The sequence below is a fragment of the Pleuronectes platessa genome, chromosome 2 (genome assembly GCF_947347685.1).
Source record: "Pleuronectes platessa chromosome 2, fPlePla1.1, whole genome shotgun sequence".
NCBI classification, from domain to species: Eukaryota; Metazoa; Chordata; class Actinopteri; order Pleuronectiformes; family Pleuronectidae; genus Pleuronectes; species Pleuronectes platessa.
In genome coordinates, this window is record NC_070627.1 from 20495193 (window position 1) to 20516775 (window position 21583).

Below are 21583 nucleotides of genomic sequence, written 5' to 3' on the forward strand. Positions count from 1 at the left end.
TAATGAGTGAGTGTAATTCAAACGCAGCCTGTGTCTCAATTCAGTGGCCATATCCTTAAGAGACCTAAAGACATTGCATTGAAGCAACTTGACTAGTCTGTCCCATTTAGATTCAACAGGTCCTTCAAATGTGGCCGGCGAATGCGTCCTTCCCCTCCTGAGCAACAAAGGATCCAACGGGTGGATGGTTCAACCTATGACGATGATAAAACTAACCATATAGCCATGTGGGTGGCTGAGCTGCAGTATAAGTGCAGAGGCTCAAAGTAGCTAACAAAGCAACGGCATCCTCTGCTGACCTAACCGCCTCATTTCAGTTCACCCTCTTCGATTTACACTCTCCACAAAGGCCATAGAGTCCTCCAAAGAGGGCAGACCTTGAATTGGGACACAGCTATAATATCCATTTAGATTGGGAGCCAGAGTCTGCACATTAGTAATCGGGGATGGAGCCACAAGAGTGAGGTCCAGTCAATACACAGGCTCGACTAATTTCAATTGATCAATTTCACATAATTTTGATCAAATAACTAATTAAAACTTAGCTTGCAAGAAAATATGAACATTTGAACGTACATCAGTGTGATAAGAACAACCTAAAATGTCAGAGACTATCTTTGAGAACATTTTGTTTGATATATATATTTATTTTGTATTTTGTCCATGTCCCAGCCGTTAACATAGACGAGGCGGCATTTACGTTCTATACTGGCACCAGATTGGCTTTACTTTTGGGGAACTGTCATGTTGACTATGGGATTAATCTGTTAAGGACACACAGGAGAATAATTAGCTGTTTAACCTCCAAACCACATCCCTGCACATTGTGCCTGTACCAGGAGCAGCAGGTCTCCATCATGAAGAGTTCTTACAACATTCACTTTATGTTCCTTTATGACGTCAAAACCAAACAGTTCACCTCAGCTGAAATAATTCCACCTGAGCCCTGGTTTTCTGTCAGGAAATTTGATCCAATCTGATTATGTGAGCACAAGCTTAAAAGTTAAAGCTTAAAAGCTGAATTTTGAAACAGGGCCATGTACAAGACAGCTAAATCTATAATTATAAGACACTCCATTTAGTTGATACTTTAGTGGTTCAACTGCCCCCTACAATAATCAACTAACAAAAGCAACTGATATGCAGTTGTTCTGGTGCTCCATGGCTGTCAGCTGCATTGCTCAATAGTTAACCCAGCACTGATACCAAGTTATTAAAATACTAATTAGACAGATCAATTTAATGAAATGAGAAATCCATGTCTTTGTTATTGTTGAGTAAAAAGCATTCTACCACTGAGCAATGTTTCTATTATTTAGATTTTTCATAGGACACTCTCTCACTTATAAAGACTTGAGGTACGACACACCTGAAGGTCACAGAGCCAGAACCATCACCATCTTCTCCCTCATGATTGTTAACTCTGCTGGTGCTCAATAGCTTTAAGAATCAAGATCAGCATAAGCTCCTGGTAAACTACAACTGAGTCAAATGTTACATGAAAAAGCCCATAATGAATCTGTCTAGGCTTATAAAAACGTTCTGAGTACACAGTGCGATCTGTGGACACGAGCTGAATTGGATGAATGACCTTAGTCATGTCTGTTGACAGCCAGGGCCTGAGGGCCTGCTCATGTGACCAGTAGAGGGCTCCCAAGAGAGCTTGGAATGTTTTGAATTTATTCGGGCAATGGTTGTCATGCAAAAACATATATATATATACACGGTTAGTTTCTACAACTGGTTCAAGCGATACCTGCTGCCTCAGTGAGATCAATGCAGTTTTAACTTGTGTTTTTGGCCCTGATGATAGGTGGTGTTAAAACTCCATTCTACGCTTTATATTGTACGGTTTAATTAAATGTCTAAAAATAACTTGACTCAAATTATGTATGTATACATTATATATTTTCCTGTGTTGTGTAATTACACCGTGCAAAAATTATTCCGGAAATTTTAAACCAGGATGATATGCCACCTCGGAGCTTGGGCCTCAGAATGACGTCACAACCGAATAACCCAAGTTGATGGCGTTCCAAGTGCACAGGAACATTGTTTATGTTAGCCAGCTAGCCATTGTTAGCAAAAACAGTTCATAATAACGCATTACGCTGCATTTTACGAATAATAACACTAATAAAAAGTAGAAACTACAACTTTCACTACTGTTGATCTACAGAGGGGCCTTCTGGGATTTTGAAGTCGGGGGTGCTGAGGTTCCTCCGACCTTCCGTGTGGAGATCCGACTTGAGGGGGTGTTCTAGTTGCAACTTCCGACTCGGGGATCGGATATTCCAAGCTCTGAGGTTTAATGGAACGCGGCAATAGAGACTCTTCACGGCAGCCATTTTGACCTAAAGTAGTAGGTAAACACAGGTGTTACTAATCACATTCAACAAGGCTATTTGGACAGAGCCTTAATGAATGTGATAGTAACACCTGTGTTTACCTAAGGTGTACTGTGTAACCTTTAAGTCCTCGTCCATTTCTAATGTCCTCATATACACATCTGCTAAAAGCTGTCAAAATACTGTTTAGTTAACTACTGTGGTAGTTTAAATGATATATTTTAACAGGATAAAGAGTTTAACATCCGATGTTTGGATCTGAAATGAGAGAAAATCAAAGCCAACGTTAGCAGATCTGCTCACAGCTCCTCTGTCATGTGTCTGTCAGAGACACGTGAAACCTTTATGATGAAGTAAAGACCTCCTGAACACTCAACACTGAAGGAACCCTGATTAGGAGAACCTGACTGAAGTGAGACAACTGTCATCATACCATCATTTGAGATAAGGTTTGGATAGTGGGACCCCTAGTGGCAGTACGTTGCATACTGTGCATTTACAAACAATTTAACAAACATTTTATGAAGTGTCTTCTTCCAGCAGTGTGCAAATGAAAGCATTAGATTTCCCTAAAGACAATAGGAAAGTAAAGAAATAATAAATGCAGGTCTATGTCCACGTCATGATTAATCTATTTTTGTGCAGGGCATTGACGTCAGGATGGAGGTATCATAATGTCACTGCCGACCTCAGTTCCTACTAATGCCTTCGAATCTTACATTATTATTGTGGCTTCTTTAAATGACCGTAAAAGATGTGAAAAAAAGACGAGACATTTTCCAGTTTAAACTTGTGATTTTTTTTATTGAAATGTCTTGTACATTTTCAGCTGGGAAGGATCAGATATCACTTATTATTCACTTGATTTTCAGTGGTTTCTCTCGTCTGAGAAGAGCTGGAGCACCTCTTCCCCTCTCACTTCCTTCCACAGTGATAAGATACTGTAACTGATACTGTTTTGGATTAAAACAAATCATCGGAAGGCTGAGAGGACAGCGGCAATGGACAACGCTTTGACGTCTTTGTGAGACACCTCAGCCTTCTTTCAGTCACAGTTGCCCTTTGCGATGCTCTAAACGCTGGGAATGACCATTACCGAGGGAAAACCGGACAAAAAGATCAAAACACAGACCCTGGACCCACAGACAGAGTGAAGTGTGCATCTCAAGTAGAGTCTCAACTCTTGTGGACATTTTTCTAACTGGCTGTTGTGTCACGTCCAAAATAAAAGTGCTGATATTCATGTCCAAAACAATTGAACGACATCAAGCGAGTTTAACAGGGTTTGTGATCACGTTGAATTGATTCTGACAGCAGATCAAAACAGACTGTCTGCTGCAGAGACAGACTCTTTGACTGAATGCCCAAACCAAAGTATGAGATTGAAATGAACATGGCCAATATTAACTTAAATCTCTAGTTTGTGCCACTTTTTGTTTCCAGTACAGGACACAGACATATTTTATATTAAACTTCCTGGAAGGAACTGAAGTGTTAATATTCCTAGGGGGAACATGGACTACATTCCTCTTCACAGCCCTAAACTCAAGGGTCTTTAATTTTTCCAGTGACTCCTTCAGGTTCTTAGTGTCTTTTTTTAATTAAGCCCCAATCAGAAATTGTACTACATGGAAACTGTACCAGAAAAGTCTTTAATTTTTGGCAAACAATTTTAACACAGGTTTGTAAACAAATTTTCCCTTGTTGAAATAAAGATTAATTCATTCACCCACCGATTGAACTAAATCTGCATCAATGTTGACACGAAAAAAAAAAAGGAAAAAAAAAAAAAGTTACTCTGAACGCCTTCACAACTCTATTTGAGAGTCAAATAAATGAAACATCGTGATACAGATTTAAGTCCTGGGGTGGATGACAAGTTTCTGCTGCTTTCTAGAACAGAAAACACAGACTGTTTGCCGCAGGATAAAGCTGAAGAGGCAGCCGTGGTCCTTTCCAGGTTTTTACATTTGAAACAATCTGGAAAACAAGGATCTTCTACGTCTCCTCAGTTAAGATCAGGTACTGTTACTCCAGCCAGGGTGATCCTGAGTGCTCTGGCTGGTTTCAACACTGTAGCAGCTTTTTTTTGTTGTTGTTTTTCATATTTCTCACTTTTTCTCAACTTTTCACTTTTTTTCTGTCACTCCACATAATGCACAACCATACACACAGACAATTTGTAACATTCGTTCCAGACCTAACATCCTTTCCTTCCGCAACTGCTCTCGCTCGCTCCGTCACTCACACACATACACGCAGACAAACAAACACGCACACACACACCTGTTTCCAGGCAGTTGTAGTTCCTTTGTGTCGACTGTGGCCCCTAAGGGTCGGCCCAACTCGACATATTCGAGTATAAACACCTTAAGGCACCCATAATGCACCGTGCACATTAAACACTGTTGGTGCAGGGAATACTGCCCCCCACTGATGGGAGGGATCATACTCCATTTATTCACCCCACCCACCACCTTGTGGTCATTACAGCTAAATTTACAATCCATGCACACATACTGTTGATGCGTCTCACTCGGCTCTAGAGATTTCTCCGTCCCGTCTCATTTCCTGCCGTTTAAGCCTCGAACTAGGAAACGTCAGAGATTTGTTAAAATGTTATCCACCAGTTTCGTGTAAGGAGACAGGAAATGAGCCAGGAGAGACGTCTTTGCCTAATGAGAAGACATAATTAATCTAGCGTGCAAAATGGCTTCACAAAGTCAAAACACATAAGGCCGCTGTAATTTTTTTGCATTGTTTTCAAGAAAAGTTAAACAATATATCATCTGTGGACTCGTCTTTTGCACTGCGAGTCTCAAAATAAATAGATCTCCCTCTCTTTTCTTTTTTACTTAAATACATGTTAATATTTTCTCTGATGCTCAAAAATACTTTTTTTGTTCTTTTTTTTTGCCTCAGGATAAGTCCTTCAAAAGTTAGAAGAGTTTAAGTTTATTTCCCCCAAAACCTTCCCACATGCAGGCAGCTCCTTCCACTGGTCCAGTGGTTTGAATTTCAAGAAGAGCTCATTGAGAAAGCCAAGGACGGGGGAGGGGTGAAAATTAAAAGTGAGATTTTCAAGAACTCAGGCAACAATGAAACCTGTGGAATCAAAGATCGGAAAAGGAGGAAGGAATGAAAAAGGATGAGGGGCAGAATGAAAGAGGGAAGGAGGGGTGGGGGTGGGGGTATTGTGGAGGCAGTAACTGAAGAGGTGTTCAAAAACAAGAGCCGGTAGAACGCCCCCTCCTGGTTCAACACTCCGTTCTCAATACTGATTAGTGAAGACGTCGTGTGCCATGCTCTCAGCACCAGGCCTGGGCTCTGCGCTGGTCAAAATCAGCTATTAGCCGCTTGATGTGAGCCAACTTGTTGTGCAGGTACTCGCAACGCTGTTTCTCTTCGTGGTAGTTGGGGTTGTGCTGTAAAACAAACGTTCACAAAAGATCAGACCACAGTCATCACCCCCCAGCAGCTCCTGCTGTGGTCGATAAAAACAAAACCTAATCATAAACAGACAAGCGTCTGTGTAAGTACTTACTTGTTTCATCTTTTTGTACTCTTTCAAGACTTCCTCTTGCACTTTCTGTAAAATTCAAAATAAGAGTTTACTAGGTTTGAATGTTTAATGCAAATTCCTACATACTATTCAAATCAAATTTTATTTGTATAGCCCATATTCACAAATCACAATTTGTCTCATAGGGCTTTAACAAGGTGTGACATCCTCTGCCCTAAACCCTCAACAAGAGTAAGGAAAAACTACAAAAAAAAACTTTTAACAGGGTAAAAAGAATGTAGAAGCCAACTGTTAAGCTGACCTGGAATTCTTTGGTGCCAGGCGAGAGCTTCCGGCACTGGGTGTCCAGCTGGGTAAAGCGGCGGGTGATGCGCTCCACTCGGGCGTGCAGCAGGCGGTACTCATCATACTCTGCATTAAAGTCATCCTTGAAGCTTTGCCGCTGGTCCATGGACACTAAGGGCATGTACTTCCTGTAAGCAGAAAATAACATTAAGTCTTCCCATGCTCATGAGGAGTCATGTGCAGGAAGAAAGCAGTCGTCTAAAAGGAATAAATTAAAATTGGAGGAAAGTTGGGACTGCTGTTTAAGAACAGCTGAGCTTCTCAGTTTCTGATAAGCAACAGATATCAAGTCCCTGTGACAGGGAAAGAACAGAACAGTCCATGTGGAGTCATGTAAGAAAAACAGACTGCACAAATCCAACGCAACGCACCTAATTTTACTCCTGAATTTCCAGAGTCTTAAAGGACCCATCGTATGCCCATTTTACCACAGTTGATATTGTTCCTTGGGGTCTTAATGAAATGTCTGTAACAGCATCCTTCCACACTGTTGAGTCAACGTTTAAGGGTGTCCCGGGGGTCTCCGCCTCGACGATCGGCATGTTTATGCGGCCACTTAGATGTCTGACGGGTAGCAGCCAGCTAACGCTGTAACACTAGCCGGCTCCCCCGGCTTGTTCCCATCGTTTTTGGGACGGTAGACATGCCAAATACCCAAATTAACGTGTAGAAGAACTACAAAAGTGGAATTTTCACAATATGTCCCCTTTAATTCTCAGATGTGTCTTTTATCACAATCTTGTTTAATGACAGATATTTCTCAATGTGTTTTCATATCGTGTTGACTGAAGAAAGGAGGCCTGAAAAAGGTCAAGAGGGTCACAATGTGGAAAAGAGGAAGTTTACTCACACTACATAGTCAGGCATCTCAATAGTGGAGGAGAACTCAGTGGACTGGACCGGTTTCTCTTTGTCAGAAGAGTCTGCGAGGACAAGAGAAACGTGTATGATTCTAAATATACATCCATAATACACAGTATCAACACTCTGCAAAGATGGATGACTATTTAGCTGCATGATCAACAGCCAAAATATATAATAGTCAATAAATTATTTTCATTTATCAGTACGTGTCACACTAAACTAAAGTGGACAGTGGGTCTTGGAGGCTTTTTATATGGATACTATTTGTATATGATTTGCGATTATGACTTGATATCAGACAAATATGCCAAATATGCTAAGGACACTAAAGAATCCAATTCATGTGAAATATCATAAAGAAGATATTTTGCTGTATTAGTAATTATTAAACATATCAGTATAATTATTTTTAAGACGATACACGGTAATTCAGCACCTACAAGTTTTTTGTCCTGCTTTACTAGATGGTATTACACAGATTAATTTACATACATCATTTCTGGTATTAACACTGTGGTTAAATAAACCAAATATGACAGTCAGCAACTGCTTTGATGAGTGAAACCCAAACTCAACCGCCATAACAAGTGTAGTCAAATCTATCACCAACAGACAGCTGGTCAAATCTGCAGCGTGACGAGGAAAAGTCAAGTCGTAACTATAATTAAAAAAAAGACAGTAATAACAACACAGACTATGAGGAAGCAGAGTGTCACAAAAACAACCACAGCATTTTAATGTCAGGTCAACCAGATCTAAAAGCCAAAGAGAGGAAAGCTAATATCAATCCAGTGTGTCAGTGTAATCAAGGAAGATGGTCAGGCTGTAAAATACAGAACTGAGATAAACACTGAAACCTGGTGAACAACAATCCAAAGTCTGAAAGATAAACGGTCTGAAAAGTCGGAGAGAGGAGGTGTGTCAGTCACAAGACACGCCAATGCTGCTTGATTTACTGACACACACACAATGCTTTCACCTATGCTGTACTACATGAAAGGCTTATTTACTAAATGTATGTTAGTATTTCTTCTGTTGGAGAGGAAACACTCTTTTGAGTTGGTCACCAACATCAACTGTTGGTAGGCATTAATATGTGCTTTAGAACATGCAAGGGATATTCTCCATCTTGTCCTAAAACTGCAAAAATATTAAGACATCTCAATGTCAAGGTTATCAACTCCGTTTGCATGCTATCTGATAAGCAGGTGGTGGTGCACACTGCGTTTATCGGAGCTTGTTTGCCAATTACAGTTATCTTCTCCTGCAAGTCAACTGTGGGCTGAACAATTAGCTACATGAGGCTTGTATGATCCACAGGGGTCCTGTTAATTCTCTGTGGGATTGTCAGTATGAAAACCCCTCTCCATTAAATATAATTCATTGTTGATATACAACATTTAAACATTCAGTAAAGTATAAAGGGTCCAAGCTGTGAGCAGATGTGGAGCATTGCCTCACTCATACTTTGGGCTGTTTCTCTTCCCATCCACTGCAGGTGACTGCACAAAAGCTTTTCCAGGGGTTTGAGTGATGTTCACATTACGCACGTTTTATTCAGACTGGCTGATTTGACTGTTTATATTACATTGAAGATCCATACATGGTTATTCCGCATTGCTGATTAGGCCATACTTAATGTAACCTTTAACATTTTATGTTAGAGGCTGTTTGAACAATTCTCTGAGAATCGCTTTTTAATCCAAGTAAACTCTGCGTTATAACTGAAATATTTTTAACTGAATTAATGTGGACTTCAAATGGTAACTGAAACTATTTGACCGTGAAGATCAGAATTTAATCGATTGATCAGTTGCGATACCAAGCTCTACTACACATGCAATAAAAGAGCTGCTATGGTTGTTCTTGGGAAGTATGATTATGCAGATAATAAATGAGCTAGAAACAAACCTTGATCGTTGTGAGGATGTTTTTCGATAACTTCTCTCTTGTCCTCCTCAGCACTGCGTTTCTTTTTGGCTTTAGGAATCTCCTCTGCCAGCACCGTCACACTGGGAGGACTACTGCTGCCTCGTTCCACCTGTTTCCCTTTGTCCTTCTCCCGATCCTTGTCTTTGTGCTTCTTGGATTTCTTTTTGACCTTCTTGTTGGTGCTGCTGGACAAAGGAGGGCTGGTGATGACAGTGGAGGTAACTGTGAGTGAGGTGCGGGGAGGAGGGCTGGGGGAGGAGGCTGTTCTTGGAATTGGGACCGGTTGAAGAAATCGGTCCTGCAGGGTCCTATCAGAGGGGAAGGGGCTGGGAGAAGGGTCTCTACAAGAGGAACTCTGGTCCATGGGCAGATCCTGGGTGCCACAGCCCTCCGGGGTGCTTGGAGAGTTGGTGTTGGAGGCCGGGCTGGGCTGCTGGTGAGAGGGTGCGGGAGGGTGGGAGGAAATGGGGAGATGAGTGGGAGGGCCCGAGGTGATGGAGGGTAGGGACGAGCGTTTAGAGCTGGGGCTGCCCTCATCCTCATGGCGGTCAGAGGAGGAGGATGAAGATGCAGCTGGCCCTCGATTGCTGAGGTGTGAGATGCGGGCTTTCTTGGGCGCCAATGGGTCGATGAAGTCAAAGTCTGGCAGCCGTTTCTGTCAGAAAACAATACCCAGAATTTAGCCAAAAGTGTCATACTTCACTGCAGGTGTGGGACTTGGTGTCAATTTGTAAAGATACCTGGGGGGATGTGGGGGCCCCGTCTTTGGGAGAACTGCTTGATGACAGTGTCTCAGTGGGAAGACCTAATTTGCTGTTAAAGAAAGGAAGAGTGGAGTAAGTTGGGAACAGAAACAAAAATGAAAGGGCAGTGCTCTGCTATCGTTACATTACTGAGGAAGACCCACCTTTTTTAAAGCAATTGTTTGCATATCCAGTGTCCTTATTATAAACGCACAGGTCATGTAGGACGTACATTCTTTTTTGTAATATATAGCCTCCCCTAGTGGCCAGCCAGACAAATAAAAGTGGGAGCTAGCAAACATCTATCTACCAATTCCAGCTATCACTGTCTGTCTGTGCGTGGCTGTGCATTCCATCTGCTTCACACTGGCTATGTGTATTACTAAGGGCCCAAGGAAGTGCAATGTTGAACCGATTAGCTGGGTTAGGGTTAGGTTAGGGAGTACTTTCCCATTAACACGTCTGTTCCACTGTAACCAACATTGTTTCAGACTGACATAAACTTAACTGTGTGAAGGTACAGACAACTTCTACCCCCAGGGTGTAGACTATCACTTTAATTTAAAATTCAAGTTTTACAAATTTAAATTTTATTTGTCTAAAAGTATGTCTTTAAGCTATAAACGGTCGGTTTCTCTACCGAGCTAGGATCCGGTCCACCTGGGTCTTCTCATCTTCAGAGTAACCAGGCCAGTCTCGCTGGACATCACGATAAATAAAGTCCTTCAGGGAGTACGTGTTGTCTTTGGGGTTCAGGTTGGCCACCTGTGCACACACACATTTAAAGTTAAACAATGACAGAACATATATAGAAAACATGAAAAGAAACTTCACATTTCCTGTGCAAACATCTGGGAAGGCAAATAATGTTCAACGATCAAGTGGGAGGTGTCTTTTTTCTAACTAAATGAAGCCTTTATATAATGAAGCAGATTTTCTCCGGCAGATAAGTAAACCTCGATCTCATCTTTAAGAAGAGTAGAAGGTGCTCAGGGATCCAATTAGACACTTAAAGAACCCATGTACACGTAAAAAGCCTATATATAAACTTTAGTAAAAGGTATAAAGAGGATGTGTTAATGCTTCCCTTCAAAGTTGCCCTGGATATTTAGGAATATATAGCAAAAAAAAACAACACACAAGACGCCTCACAGTACCTGTTGCAAGGTTGTCCCCAGTGAAGTTCTGTCCTTCTGGTTGATACCATCCCGCTGCAGACGGGCGAGCACTTCCAGCTTCTTGTAGGGCCTCAGTGCCAGCAGATGGATGAGGCGGTCCCTGAACGGCCGCTGGGACACAGGGTTATTGGAAAGGCACTTGCGAATAGTGTTGGCTGGGTTGATGGGTGTGGAGCGCTTGCGTTCGGGGACCATCTCTGTGTTTGATATTGCAGGCTTACGGATATGGACTCGTTTTCCTAGGGAAAGAAGGTAAAGGCAACATTGATCTTCTCTACATTGCAGCGAATAATCATACATTGTTCTAACATTTGGACAGTTCTGGCAGGAATTTGCTCAACTTTCCTGTTTACCATCCTTAACTGACTGATTGATACTGACCTACAGATATGCACCTGCAAAAATGTACTGTCCAACCCAGGATATGTAGCATGAAACTGCAGGCAAATGAGATCGGATTGAAATGACTAAGTCAAACCTATTTTCATCCGAGAATGGTACTGAGTAGAGCGCTTGCCTCCACCAAGGCCCAATATGAAACCACATTTAAATTCGATAGATCAAGATTTGTCTTTGGCTCTGAACCAAATTATATACTATAATTATTTATTGTATATATTCTGAGAAATCCATGAATGTCCATCTCAAAATGTTAAAAAAGTAAATTCTCTCTTCTGAATTCACCTCCAGATCAGCACCAAAATTGAATGCATCTTCTTGGATCATGCCCCACCCCTCAATGAGATTTGATCAGTAATGGGCTGAGCAGTTTGAGTAATCCCGTTAACTAACAAACAAACTAATGCAGGGGAAACAAAACCTCCTTGGCGGAGAAAATAAACATTGGTAATTGGATCTACAGGTTAAAAGAGGCTAAATTAAGAGTTGTTCCTAACATCTTAATATAAACAAATTCCACGCAGAAACTACCTGATTTTTTTCCTGCTAGTTACCTTTAGAGTTCTTGAAGGGAAGAGGTCTTCAAATGAACTTATGTTAAAGCGTCAGTCATAAGAAACAGGATCCCTCACCAAACTACACAGCGAACTGTGAGTCTCTGTATCAACGCCTCTGTTCTGTGAAGCTGAGCCATGTGCTTAGCCAGGGCGCCTGCACATTTCTCTATCAGCTTCAGGGTCATTATGAAATTTTGAAGCTCTTTAAGAAATTAAGGTTAGAGGTAGGAAGAGTAAGGAAAAAGTCCCCCCCCACCAACACCATCCATGTCAAAAAGAAATTTAGGAGCAGGGTGAGGAGGCGTAGGCTCTCAGATGCTGTTGACAGGCTAGTGACAGATTGCTGCAGGTGAAAAGCTTAAGTAATTAAGTTTCCTCCTTCAGAAATAGTCAGTCTATATTAGAACATATAGAACATATAGAGTTCAAGAGGGAAGTAGCTTAGAATGTTAAGTGCCACAGCTTTTGTAAAGACAACGGTTGTGCAGCTCTCAAACACACAAGGTAAAAAAAGAAGAAAAAAAAGAACACGTTAGGGGCTGTTGCCTGAAATTAAGAGCCTGTGAAAACCAGAAACTAAAGCCCACCTTGCATTCGTAAATAGGGTGCTCGCGCAAAACCAGCTGCTACAAGCTCCTGTTCCACCCCTTTTCTCTGCGGCTCCTTTCGTTTCCCAGTTTCTATCTGGGGCAGTGTATGCAAATCGTTCCCCAGAGCCAAGAAAAACAGGCCCGGGGAGATTTTAAATTCTGAAATTGCATCAGACGTTTAGTGAACGGAGCTTAACTTCAGTCGTCGACAAGAACTAACTAACTGGCTGTCATATGATATTGTTACCATTGATAACTTATTAATTGCGAGATACTTTTAGAACAGTCAGGATGTTCATAACAGAGACATCTACATATGAATAAACAGTGACCACAGGTTGTCGCAGCTTTGAGGTTTCTATTTGACTTGCAAGTATCAAACAGATTATGGTATCTTTACATTCATTAGCATCTTGACTATATATGAAACTAGAAATGTTCCACTGTGCATATAGACTTACTCTAAGGCTGAAAGTTTATTCATTCACTATTAGCAGACATTTTAAGCAGAAAGCCCCAAGAAGAATCCTTAGAGCTGAAGTTTTCAAACTTCCGGAAAATAAAAACTGGAGAAAGATAAGAAAGAAAAACTTCATTTAGAATGTTTGTCAAAAGATTTTTACCGTAAGTCTGGAGGAATGTCTACTTTTGTTGGTGCCCTTTAATCCAATGTGTTTACAATAACAGTAGCCAATTAACTGTGTAATATATGCATACCTAGTTGTAAGTAACACAACATATTTTGAATTCTGTTCTGTTGAGTTGTTTAAAAGATCTTTAACATCCAAACTGTTTCCATATGGTCAGAGATTTGAAAGTTACAATACCCAGATGCTGAAAATAAAGCAGAACGGAAGGAAAGTTTAAAACACATTTAGCTCAAGACATTACAACAGCACTTTGTTCTGTTGCACATCCTCTGCTTGACCTGCACCGAGTTGGATAAGACATACGAGTGAGGGTGGAGAGAGTGAAGCCAAATTAGATTATCAAAGATTAACTTTTCTGTCCAGCTTGTGTGACTCAAACCCAGGCACTGCGAGGTGGAGCGGACAGGAAAGTGTTTGACATGCACTGATGTTCATCAAGTATAAGGGAAACAAGTCCTGAATCGTTGCAAGTGATGTTAAGTGCTGGAATATATACTCTAGTCATTTACGCCATTTAGTGTTATTTTGGCGAGTTATGTATCTACAATACAAAAACAACGTCATACGACACGTTTGGCCCTTATCAGTGAGACTGATAATCTGGAAAAGGCTGAAAAGGCATAATGGCTCAGTCAGTTGCAATAATGGCTTTGAATAGATTGAGGCTGTCAGCTTTCACCTATTCAGTCCCTAAAAGAGGGGCCGAGACTGAAAAGAGAGGAGAGGTGCTGAGAGGTGAATGGAAAGCCGGGCTGGTGAGCTGGGATACAACTTGGCATCTGTTTGTGACAGTTGAAGATAAGGGAGACCTCCGTGACTGCCTTACCTATGTACTGGCCCCCGGGTTTGATGACTTTGGTCCCACGTTCACGTGTATCCTCCACAGCCTGGGTCATGCGTTCCCGGGTCACCTGGTAGGAGTCATTAGTGGCGCACACTGTGACCTTGTCCTGTACTGTTGCCAACAATGCCAGGTGTGAGGCCCCTGAGCTGGAGACAAAAAGGGAGTATGAGAGAGAAATGTGAGGCAGAGAGGGATTACGTTCCAGCAACGTGTGGTTAAGACGGTTAACAGATGATTCAGCTGACCAGTGATTACCATTACCTTGACACATACTGATGGATGCACTCAAAGCTTCCCTGAGGGTTGTCTTTGCCCACATTAGACAGGTAGAAATCAAAACTGTTGAAGGTGTCAGACGAGGAATTGGTTTTGGGAATTTTAATGCGCTGTGAAAAAGAAAATTCACATATAAATAAAAGAATAACAACTTGTAGTATATATGCACTCCTAAGTGTCAGAGAAAATAACTTGGCCTGGGGTTTCTCCTCAGCGTTAAAATGTTCCATAGCTTCACATACTTTCTACATGTAAACATAGGAGTTATCATGAGCCAGGAAGATCTGAGATCTCAGCAGCTAAGGGGAGGCTGCATGCGAGTCATATTAATTGTTGAATACAATCAGTGGAACTAGTTTCCTACAACTAAATTACCAAATTAAACTACTGATGTCAGTTTTACCCAGATAAAACTGCAATTTTCTTTCCCTGGAAAATCACTTCTACGCCTTTTTAAAAACAGCAGTTCTGCTGTACTGCCGCTGGCAAGTAGTTTTTAAGAGCAGTGAAGAAGTGGTAATTTCCAGAGCTAGATAAACTGTCAGCAAAATTCCTGTCATCTTCTTAACAGAACGTACTCCATATCGACCGCATTGGTATAGGTAAGAAGGAACATTTTTTTTATAGATGATGTAACATTTATACTTTTTTTTATATGACAAACACAAACTGTTTCTGAATGAACACTGAAAAATGGGGGGGAAAGTTACGGGGACTGTTGTTGCCATTTTAATACTGTATTTTTGAAGCAAATTTACTGTATTTTTTCACTCAAAAAAATAAGCAACTGATGCACTTGTGATCAAGCTATAATGGACCAATAATTTACATGCCCTTATGAATATATAAATAATGGGTTATACCCATTCCACAACAGGTAAAGGACTTACCCCTTGGAGTCCCTTGAATTGTATTGTTGGCCGTGAAGAAGGTACATTCTGAAAGGTAGAAGAAGCAACAGTTTACTTGAACAGTCACTGTAAATGTAAAAGGGATGCATGGAGAGCAATGCTAGTTGGGTAGTTAACAAACAGCTCCACTTTACCATAACAAAATTGTGGTGTATAACATGTTACACCGTTTACTTTTCAGAAATAAAATGTGGGTGTAGAACAGCAGAGACCTGGGGTCCCATTAGACAAAGAATACCTCGAAACAAGCAGTGACAAAAGCTGACTGCACCTTTCTATTCTATTAAAGTCAGAGCACTTAAACATGATGTAAAAACTAAACCTAACAGCTACCTGACGGCTCATTTGCACATACCTTCGATGTCTGAGAAAGAAAATGACAAGGGCGGTTTATGCGAAAAGAGTAAACCTGAAGAGCCGGCGGAGCAGGCAGACAAACAATCTCCCTCATTCTGACCGGGCTGTAAATCAGTTAACAGTCATGGCAAGGACATAAAGTGAGGATGTGTCTGATGCTTTATTGATTCAGCTAAAGACTACTTTAGTAATTATTGAACTAACTGACCGAATAACTGTTAAAGGTGGCATATACAACTCTCTACAGCCAAAGGTGATGCTAAAATGTTCATTCTAACCACCAGTCCGAAATTTACCATACAGAATTGACAAATCCTCACTATTGAGATTTCGCATTTTTATTTGAAAAATGATTTAAATGATTAATATTAGGATTCAATAAATTATATTTAATACTTCCAAGACATTAAATTACCATTATGCTTTTTTTTAAACCCATTTCATTTCCATATTGGCAAAAAGTACAAAGGATATGAAGGCAAATCTGAGTCCCAGCAATATTTACAAAGTAAATGAGTAATCTATTGCCATTCAACTGAACATGACTACACAGAGCTGCGTGAATGTGTGCTTTCATTATGGATTGTTTTCCTGACTACCTGCCACAAGTTTAAAAGTTAAGCAGTTTCTTGCAACAGGTGAGGCAGGATTCAGGTTTTTATGTAAATCTTCAGCAGGTTTCTACAAGCACTAAATGTTCTGTTCTCCACTAAGACCTTGATGAACATGCACTTTCCTACATTAAATGAAAGAAGCATTAACTGACACAATATTAACTTATTAATTCTAGAAGTCGCTATTTTTAGATGAAAGTAGAGGACACGTTAGTCAACACATGTGGACACTGGCCTAAAGTGCTCTGATAAATTCGGACCAGGCTGCACAGTTTACATTACTGGTGATTGGTTCCAGCTTTGTTAGAGTTTTGTTACAGCCTGACCAGTAAAAATGTTTTTCCTAAAGCTAAGGACACGAATGCAATCGTATAAAAGTAATTTAACAATAACTTATTTTCCAATTCTTCTATTATTTTTTTTAACTTAGTCACAATCATATGCAAGATGTCAAGAAATGTTAAGACTAAAATGTTAGATTATTGGATTTTAGACTTTTAAAAAGGGATCCCTGATAATCAGTTATCAAAAATGGGGATGTTATTTTTCTATTGATAACTAAAAAAAAAAAAAAAAAAATCAAATTATTTCTGCTATAGTCTGATGCACTGTATATTGGCAACGTAAAGTTCTGCTGTACTGAACAATGGTGAGGCAGACACTAGTTTCTCATGCTCAATGTGACAAATAAAAAAATTAAAGAACCAGTTCCCGACCAGTGGTGCTGCAGAAGCCAGAGGTAACAGTCAGCCACAGACACTTAATGACAGTCCACTGGCAGCAGTGCCTAAAAGCTTAAGTTTTTAAATCTACACAGGGACCACATGAGTCAGCTTCACCTGCGTCTTCTTAGGTCGAAGGAAGGTAAAACTGTTGGTTTTTATCTGGCCACAAATGTTGGAATTTGGACATGAGTCAAACAGCAGAGATCTGTGAACGCTGTAAGGGTTTGCAAGTCTGTGCTGGTGGTTACTTGAAAATGGAGTTGACAGTCACAATTATGCTGTGGCAGCTCTGGCGTAGTTATAGATTTGGACGGGAAAGCACAGGACTCCTAACTTGTACACAAGCATGAAGGCGACAGAAGAACGGATTCATAAACCTCTGAAAAACGTCAACTGGTTTAAGTGGAATGTGCATTTTATTAAGAACAGCTTCTCTGCATTCCTGGACATGCTTACCAACTCATACATGAAACACCATGCAAACCATTCAGGATAGAATGTACACTTTTAACTAGGTTATGGTAGTTCAAGCTAGGCTACTTCATGCCACTGGCTGACTCCCTCCCCCACTATCCATACACTCACACACACCAACCAGTCCCCACACACAGAGTTCTGATCACATTTCACATCACCACAGAAAGACAAAGATAGCCAGCTTCCATAGTTCGATGACTGGTTGAGCTACAGCACACATTACTGAGAGGGAGAGAGAAACAAAAAGCAGGCAGTTTTGCCTGCTCAGTCAGCAAGAGGTGGCAGGCTGCCGCTCAATGCAGCGTACAGACCAACATTACCACATCCAAAAAGGCTGTAGCATAGGCTGTCACAAAAGAATTCCTTCAACTTCATGATGACTCAGGTCACCCGGGGACAGAAAGCTGAAATTATCATTTGAAATCAGGTTTTATATCCACATTTCAAACAAGGGGTTCCTCTGAGGGCATCTGATGAATTACACAGGGCTGACATGGAGAAGAGCTTTCACATACGTGGGGTGGGGGGTTGTGTGTGTGGCATACATACAGACACACGCTCCATGCCATAAAAAGCTGTGGCAGAGACTTCTGAACATGCCTAGCTACAGTGTATCAGACCCTATCAGAGACCTGGGCCTTGTCACAGTTATGTAAGAGCGTTGTTGTTGGCAGAGTTGAGGTCAGGTAACTCGGCCCTCGTCGACTCAGGGCTGCAGGGACCTCTCTCCAGATTAGTTCACCTGTGTGGCACCTCTACGAGATTACGCCATTTGTGCAGTTCCAGATTAACAAATTATATTTAATCTGCCCAGTTATGCAGTGTCCTCTTGGCACAAAGGCTCCTCAGAGAGTGGAGTCGACGTGCTGAACATTAGACGAGCTGGTTTGTTGAGACCTTAAAAGTACACGAACATCTTGTATTTGGACCAAAAGCGACCATTTGAGCCAATCTGCATACTGTGCTCGTTTTAAAATAAGAATTTATTGTTCAGAAACAACCCGCTTGCAAAATTCCGAAATTTGTCAAGCAAGTCCAGAAATAAATGGCTCACATCCTGTGTAGCTACACTGTGGAAGCTCGGTTGACTGCAACATTTTTTAAATAAAGATTTAAAATAAAAGGAGCTTCAATAAACCCAAGCTGTGCGTGCTAGGTTGTAATGTTCGGTTTAAGGAATGACCACAACTTTTAACCACCTGGTGAACTAGCTAGTCAGACATGATTGAATTAAGGCCACTAACTTGCTAGTAAAGTTACATTAGCTTTAATTGGTGAGGTCGGCACGCTAACAACCTCGGTGAATTAAAGTCAACGTCAGTTCCCCGAGCTGGTGAGGTAAACTCTCATCTTACCGAAATCTCCACTTTCATAGTTTGGTTAAAGTCACGTTTGGGAAGAAGGATAAAAAGAAAATGGACTTGGCCAGCAGAGCTAACACAAGCTAACCGCAGCGTCTAACTTTACCCACCGCTTCTCTGCGCTAAATAACCCGTGTCAGTTCGTAAAACCAGGTCCGGAGAGAAGGCGAAAGTCTCGTGTACCTTCCCCCGTGTTTTTATTTACGGACACAAAACACGAATAATGAATATAAACAAGCAGAGAGTCGCTCTGTCACCAGCTTAGCTAACTTCCTAGCATTAGCTGTGCGTGGCAGTCGGGCTTCCCCGGCTTGAGTCGAGCCGTGTCAGCCCGAGCGGTCCCGACTCTTCCGCATCGTATTAAAAACACTGGAAAGGTCCCGCTTCACTCACCCCACAGTTTTGGTAGCTCTCTATGGCTTTCGCGGCTGTCTCGGTCAGCTTGACGTGCAGTACGGTGACTCTGTCGGCGCTCTGCTGGCCACAATTTAGTCCGTACCTCCCATCCTCGGAGAGCGCCGCCGCCATCTTTACCAGCCCTCCACCATCGTCCCTCTGAGGCCGGAGCATTTAGCAGCCCGGACTCCCTGCGCTCACTGCGAGCCGGGGAGGGACTACAGCCTCTGCCTCACGGCCCCGCCGCTCCGGATTGGTTTCACCGTGTTAACCTGTTCCAGTTTGTCACTTTCCACTCAGCCACTGTCAGTTCCTACACCTCATGCACGCGTTAGACACACGCACATTGCTTCAAGAGGGATATGATTGTGCTTTGCGTGTTTCTTTGTGCAGCTCTACAGAGCTCTGCTGTGCGTTTGCAAAAAAAAACAACATCAGGACCTTGGGTCAGATTCTGTGTTTGAAAGTGTTATTAGAAATTAGAAAAACAAACTGTGAAGTCCCTAGTTTGTTTTTCTCCTCAGACCCAAGGCTGGTCGCTGAAGACACAGTAGCCGGTCTGCTCCTGCTCCTTTCTGCTGACATGGAAGAACTAATTCTAGCCTGGGGAAGCTGTTAAAGGTAGCTTTTGTGACTGTGCACACACCCACACACACATGCACGACTCTTTATAGTTGTGAGGACATTCATTGGCATAAAGCATTGCACTAACCTTAAACTTCATAACAACATCTCTAACCCTAACTCTAATTCTATCCGTAACCCTAACTCTAATTCTAACCCTAATCCTCAAACCAGGTCTTCACCCTCAAACTGTTTTATGAATTTGTGAGGAGCATCCAAAATGACTTCACAAAGTCAAAATGTCCTCATGATGTTGGTATTGAACCAAAATTGGCATTCATAACTAAAGATAGACATGTGCACACAGTTCAGCAAACATCAAAATAAAGGGTGTGAATGAACTAATCAAACGATCAAATATGCTTTAAGCAAAGATAGTTCACGTTTATTTCAGATTTTGGTCCACATCAGTATGAATATGAATTAAAATGACCAAAATACAGCACATACATATGGAATACATATTTCACACTTCATGAGTCCACAGGGACTATTATATACTTCAGTTTCAGTGTTTTCCAAGACGAGGTGAGTAACTTTCATCTCGGTTAAGGCCCTTATGATCGTGTTTTTTGAGTCAGTTATTCAAAAAATTTGAAAAGTACATTCCTCGGCAGAGCATGAACTTGTGGACCTTGCCGGCTACAAATAAGTGAGTTGCACTTTTCCATCTTGGAAGCTTGAGTAAAATTCAGAATGCATCATTACAGGCTGAAGGTTCAGTATTTATTTATTTAGATGCATTGTGTAAGCACAGTGAGGAGATATCTTAGTAATTGTTCTACCTAAGATTTGTAAACAATTTTGCTCTTATCAGGTGTCTTTAAATGTGATAATTATCAATATTGACTCATATTTAAATTTTTGTCCTGGTATCAGTTTATGTCTTAAAGCCCAACTCCGACTATAAACACATGCATCAACCAAATTAACATAGCATGAGTCACCATGGCCAGCTACTTTGCCTAAATGTTGCCCTAAATCATCTTTCATGTGGTTCCTCTAATGATATGCGGTGTCACGTGACATCAGCTTAATGGGCACAAGTGTGTCCTCCGATGCGACGCTGCTCCTCTACTATCTCCCAATGTCAGTCCCCTTGACCTGATGATTAGGGCAGTGTGTTTTGGTGTGGCGTCGCCTCGGGCAGGGTGGAGAAAGGCCTGTGTGAATCCAGCAGATTACCATAGCTCTACACACCCAACCCATCCCCCTGACGAGTGTCTCTCTCACACCCACACACACACACACGCACACACACACACGCACACACCAACGTTATTTGTGGAAGACTTCTTGCACATTACCCTTCCACTAATTTGTCTTATCTCTCGAATAAACCGCTCCACAAATTCAGTTTATGTAAAGATTAATTCAGAACATTTTCAGAGTGCACAACACACCCCTGCCTGGGTTGAAAGCCTAGCACTGTGCCTAGTTTCAAACACAGTCACAATCTGTTTAATTCCAGAGGTCCAACGGTTTGTCAGACAGGTCGCCTGCTGTGCAAACAATTAAATAAAGCCTTTGGGGTGGATAGGACTCATTGATTTCCAAGCCTCTGTGTTTACAGAAGCCCTGAAGGTGTCACCTGATGGAAGCTTAGGAGCACAGTGTAAAGAATAGGTTAAAATTACACGTCCTTTGTTTAACGCTAAACATAAAGCACAGGAAGACCACGGCTAACGTAGCAGTGATGTCCCTGCTTAATGGTGTTACCAGGAACGCAGACAATCAAATTGAATTTGAATCTTTTTCGTTCCACAACAGAGGAGCAGTCCCATCCTACCTTTTAAAGCACTTGTCATGGCAGTTCTCTGTGGCTACCTTAAAAGCTGCCCTGCCCGTCTACAGAGGTTAATCATTCAT

The 21583-nt window shown here is 41.5% G+C and overlaps 1 protein-coding gene across 1 annotated transcript; it reads right to left on the reverse strand.

Moving 5' to 3' along the window:
• Nucleotides 1–3131: 3131 nt before the first annotated feature.
• On the reverse strand, nucleotides 3132–19302 carry ell2 (elongation factor for RNA polymerase II 2). The gene is made up of 12 exons (XM_053431559.1): nucleotides 19088–19302; nucleotides 15140–15187; nucleotides 14235–14359; nucleotides 13956–14119; nucleotides 10913–11172; nucleotides 10396–10520; nucleotides 9753–9825; nucleotides 8992–9667; nucleotides 7067–7139; nucleotides 6173–6344; nucleotides 5893–5937; nucleotides 3132–5773 (listed from the first exon to the last, which is right to left on the reverse strand). The coding sequence occupies exons 1-12, from the start codon at nucleotides 19262–19264 to the stop codon at nucleotides 5657–5659; spliced, it is 2055 nt and encodes a 684-aa protein (XP_053287534.1). The 5' UTR covers nucleotides 19265–19302; the 3' UTR covers nucleotides 3132–5656.
• Nucleotides 19303–21583: the final 2281 nt, after the last annotated feature.

What these genes read in the sequence shown, in the direction of transcription:
- ell2 (XM_053431559.1), bottom strand. Translation starts at nt 19,264, where the DNA reads ATGCTCCGGCCTCAGAGGGACGATGGTGGAGGGCTGGTAAAGATGGCG. An exon ending in AATTCAAGGGACTCCAAGGG is followed by an intron (nt 14,360 to 15,139) that starts GTAAGTCCTTTA and finishes TCTTTTTCACAG; the next exon opens with CGCATTAAAATTCCCAAAAC. An exon ending in GTGGACCGGATCCTAGCTCG is followed by an intron (nt 9,826 to 10,395) that starts GTAGAGAAACCG and finishes TTTCTTTAACAG; the next exon opens with CAAATTAGGTCTTCCCACTG.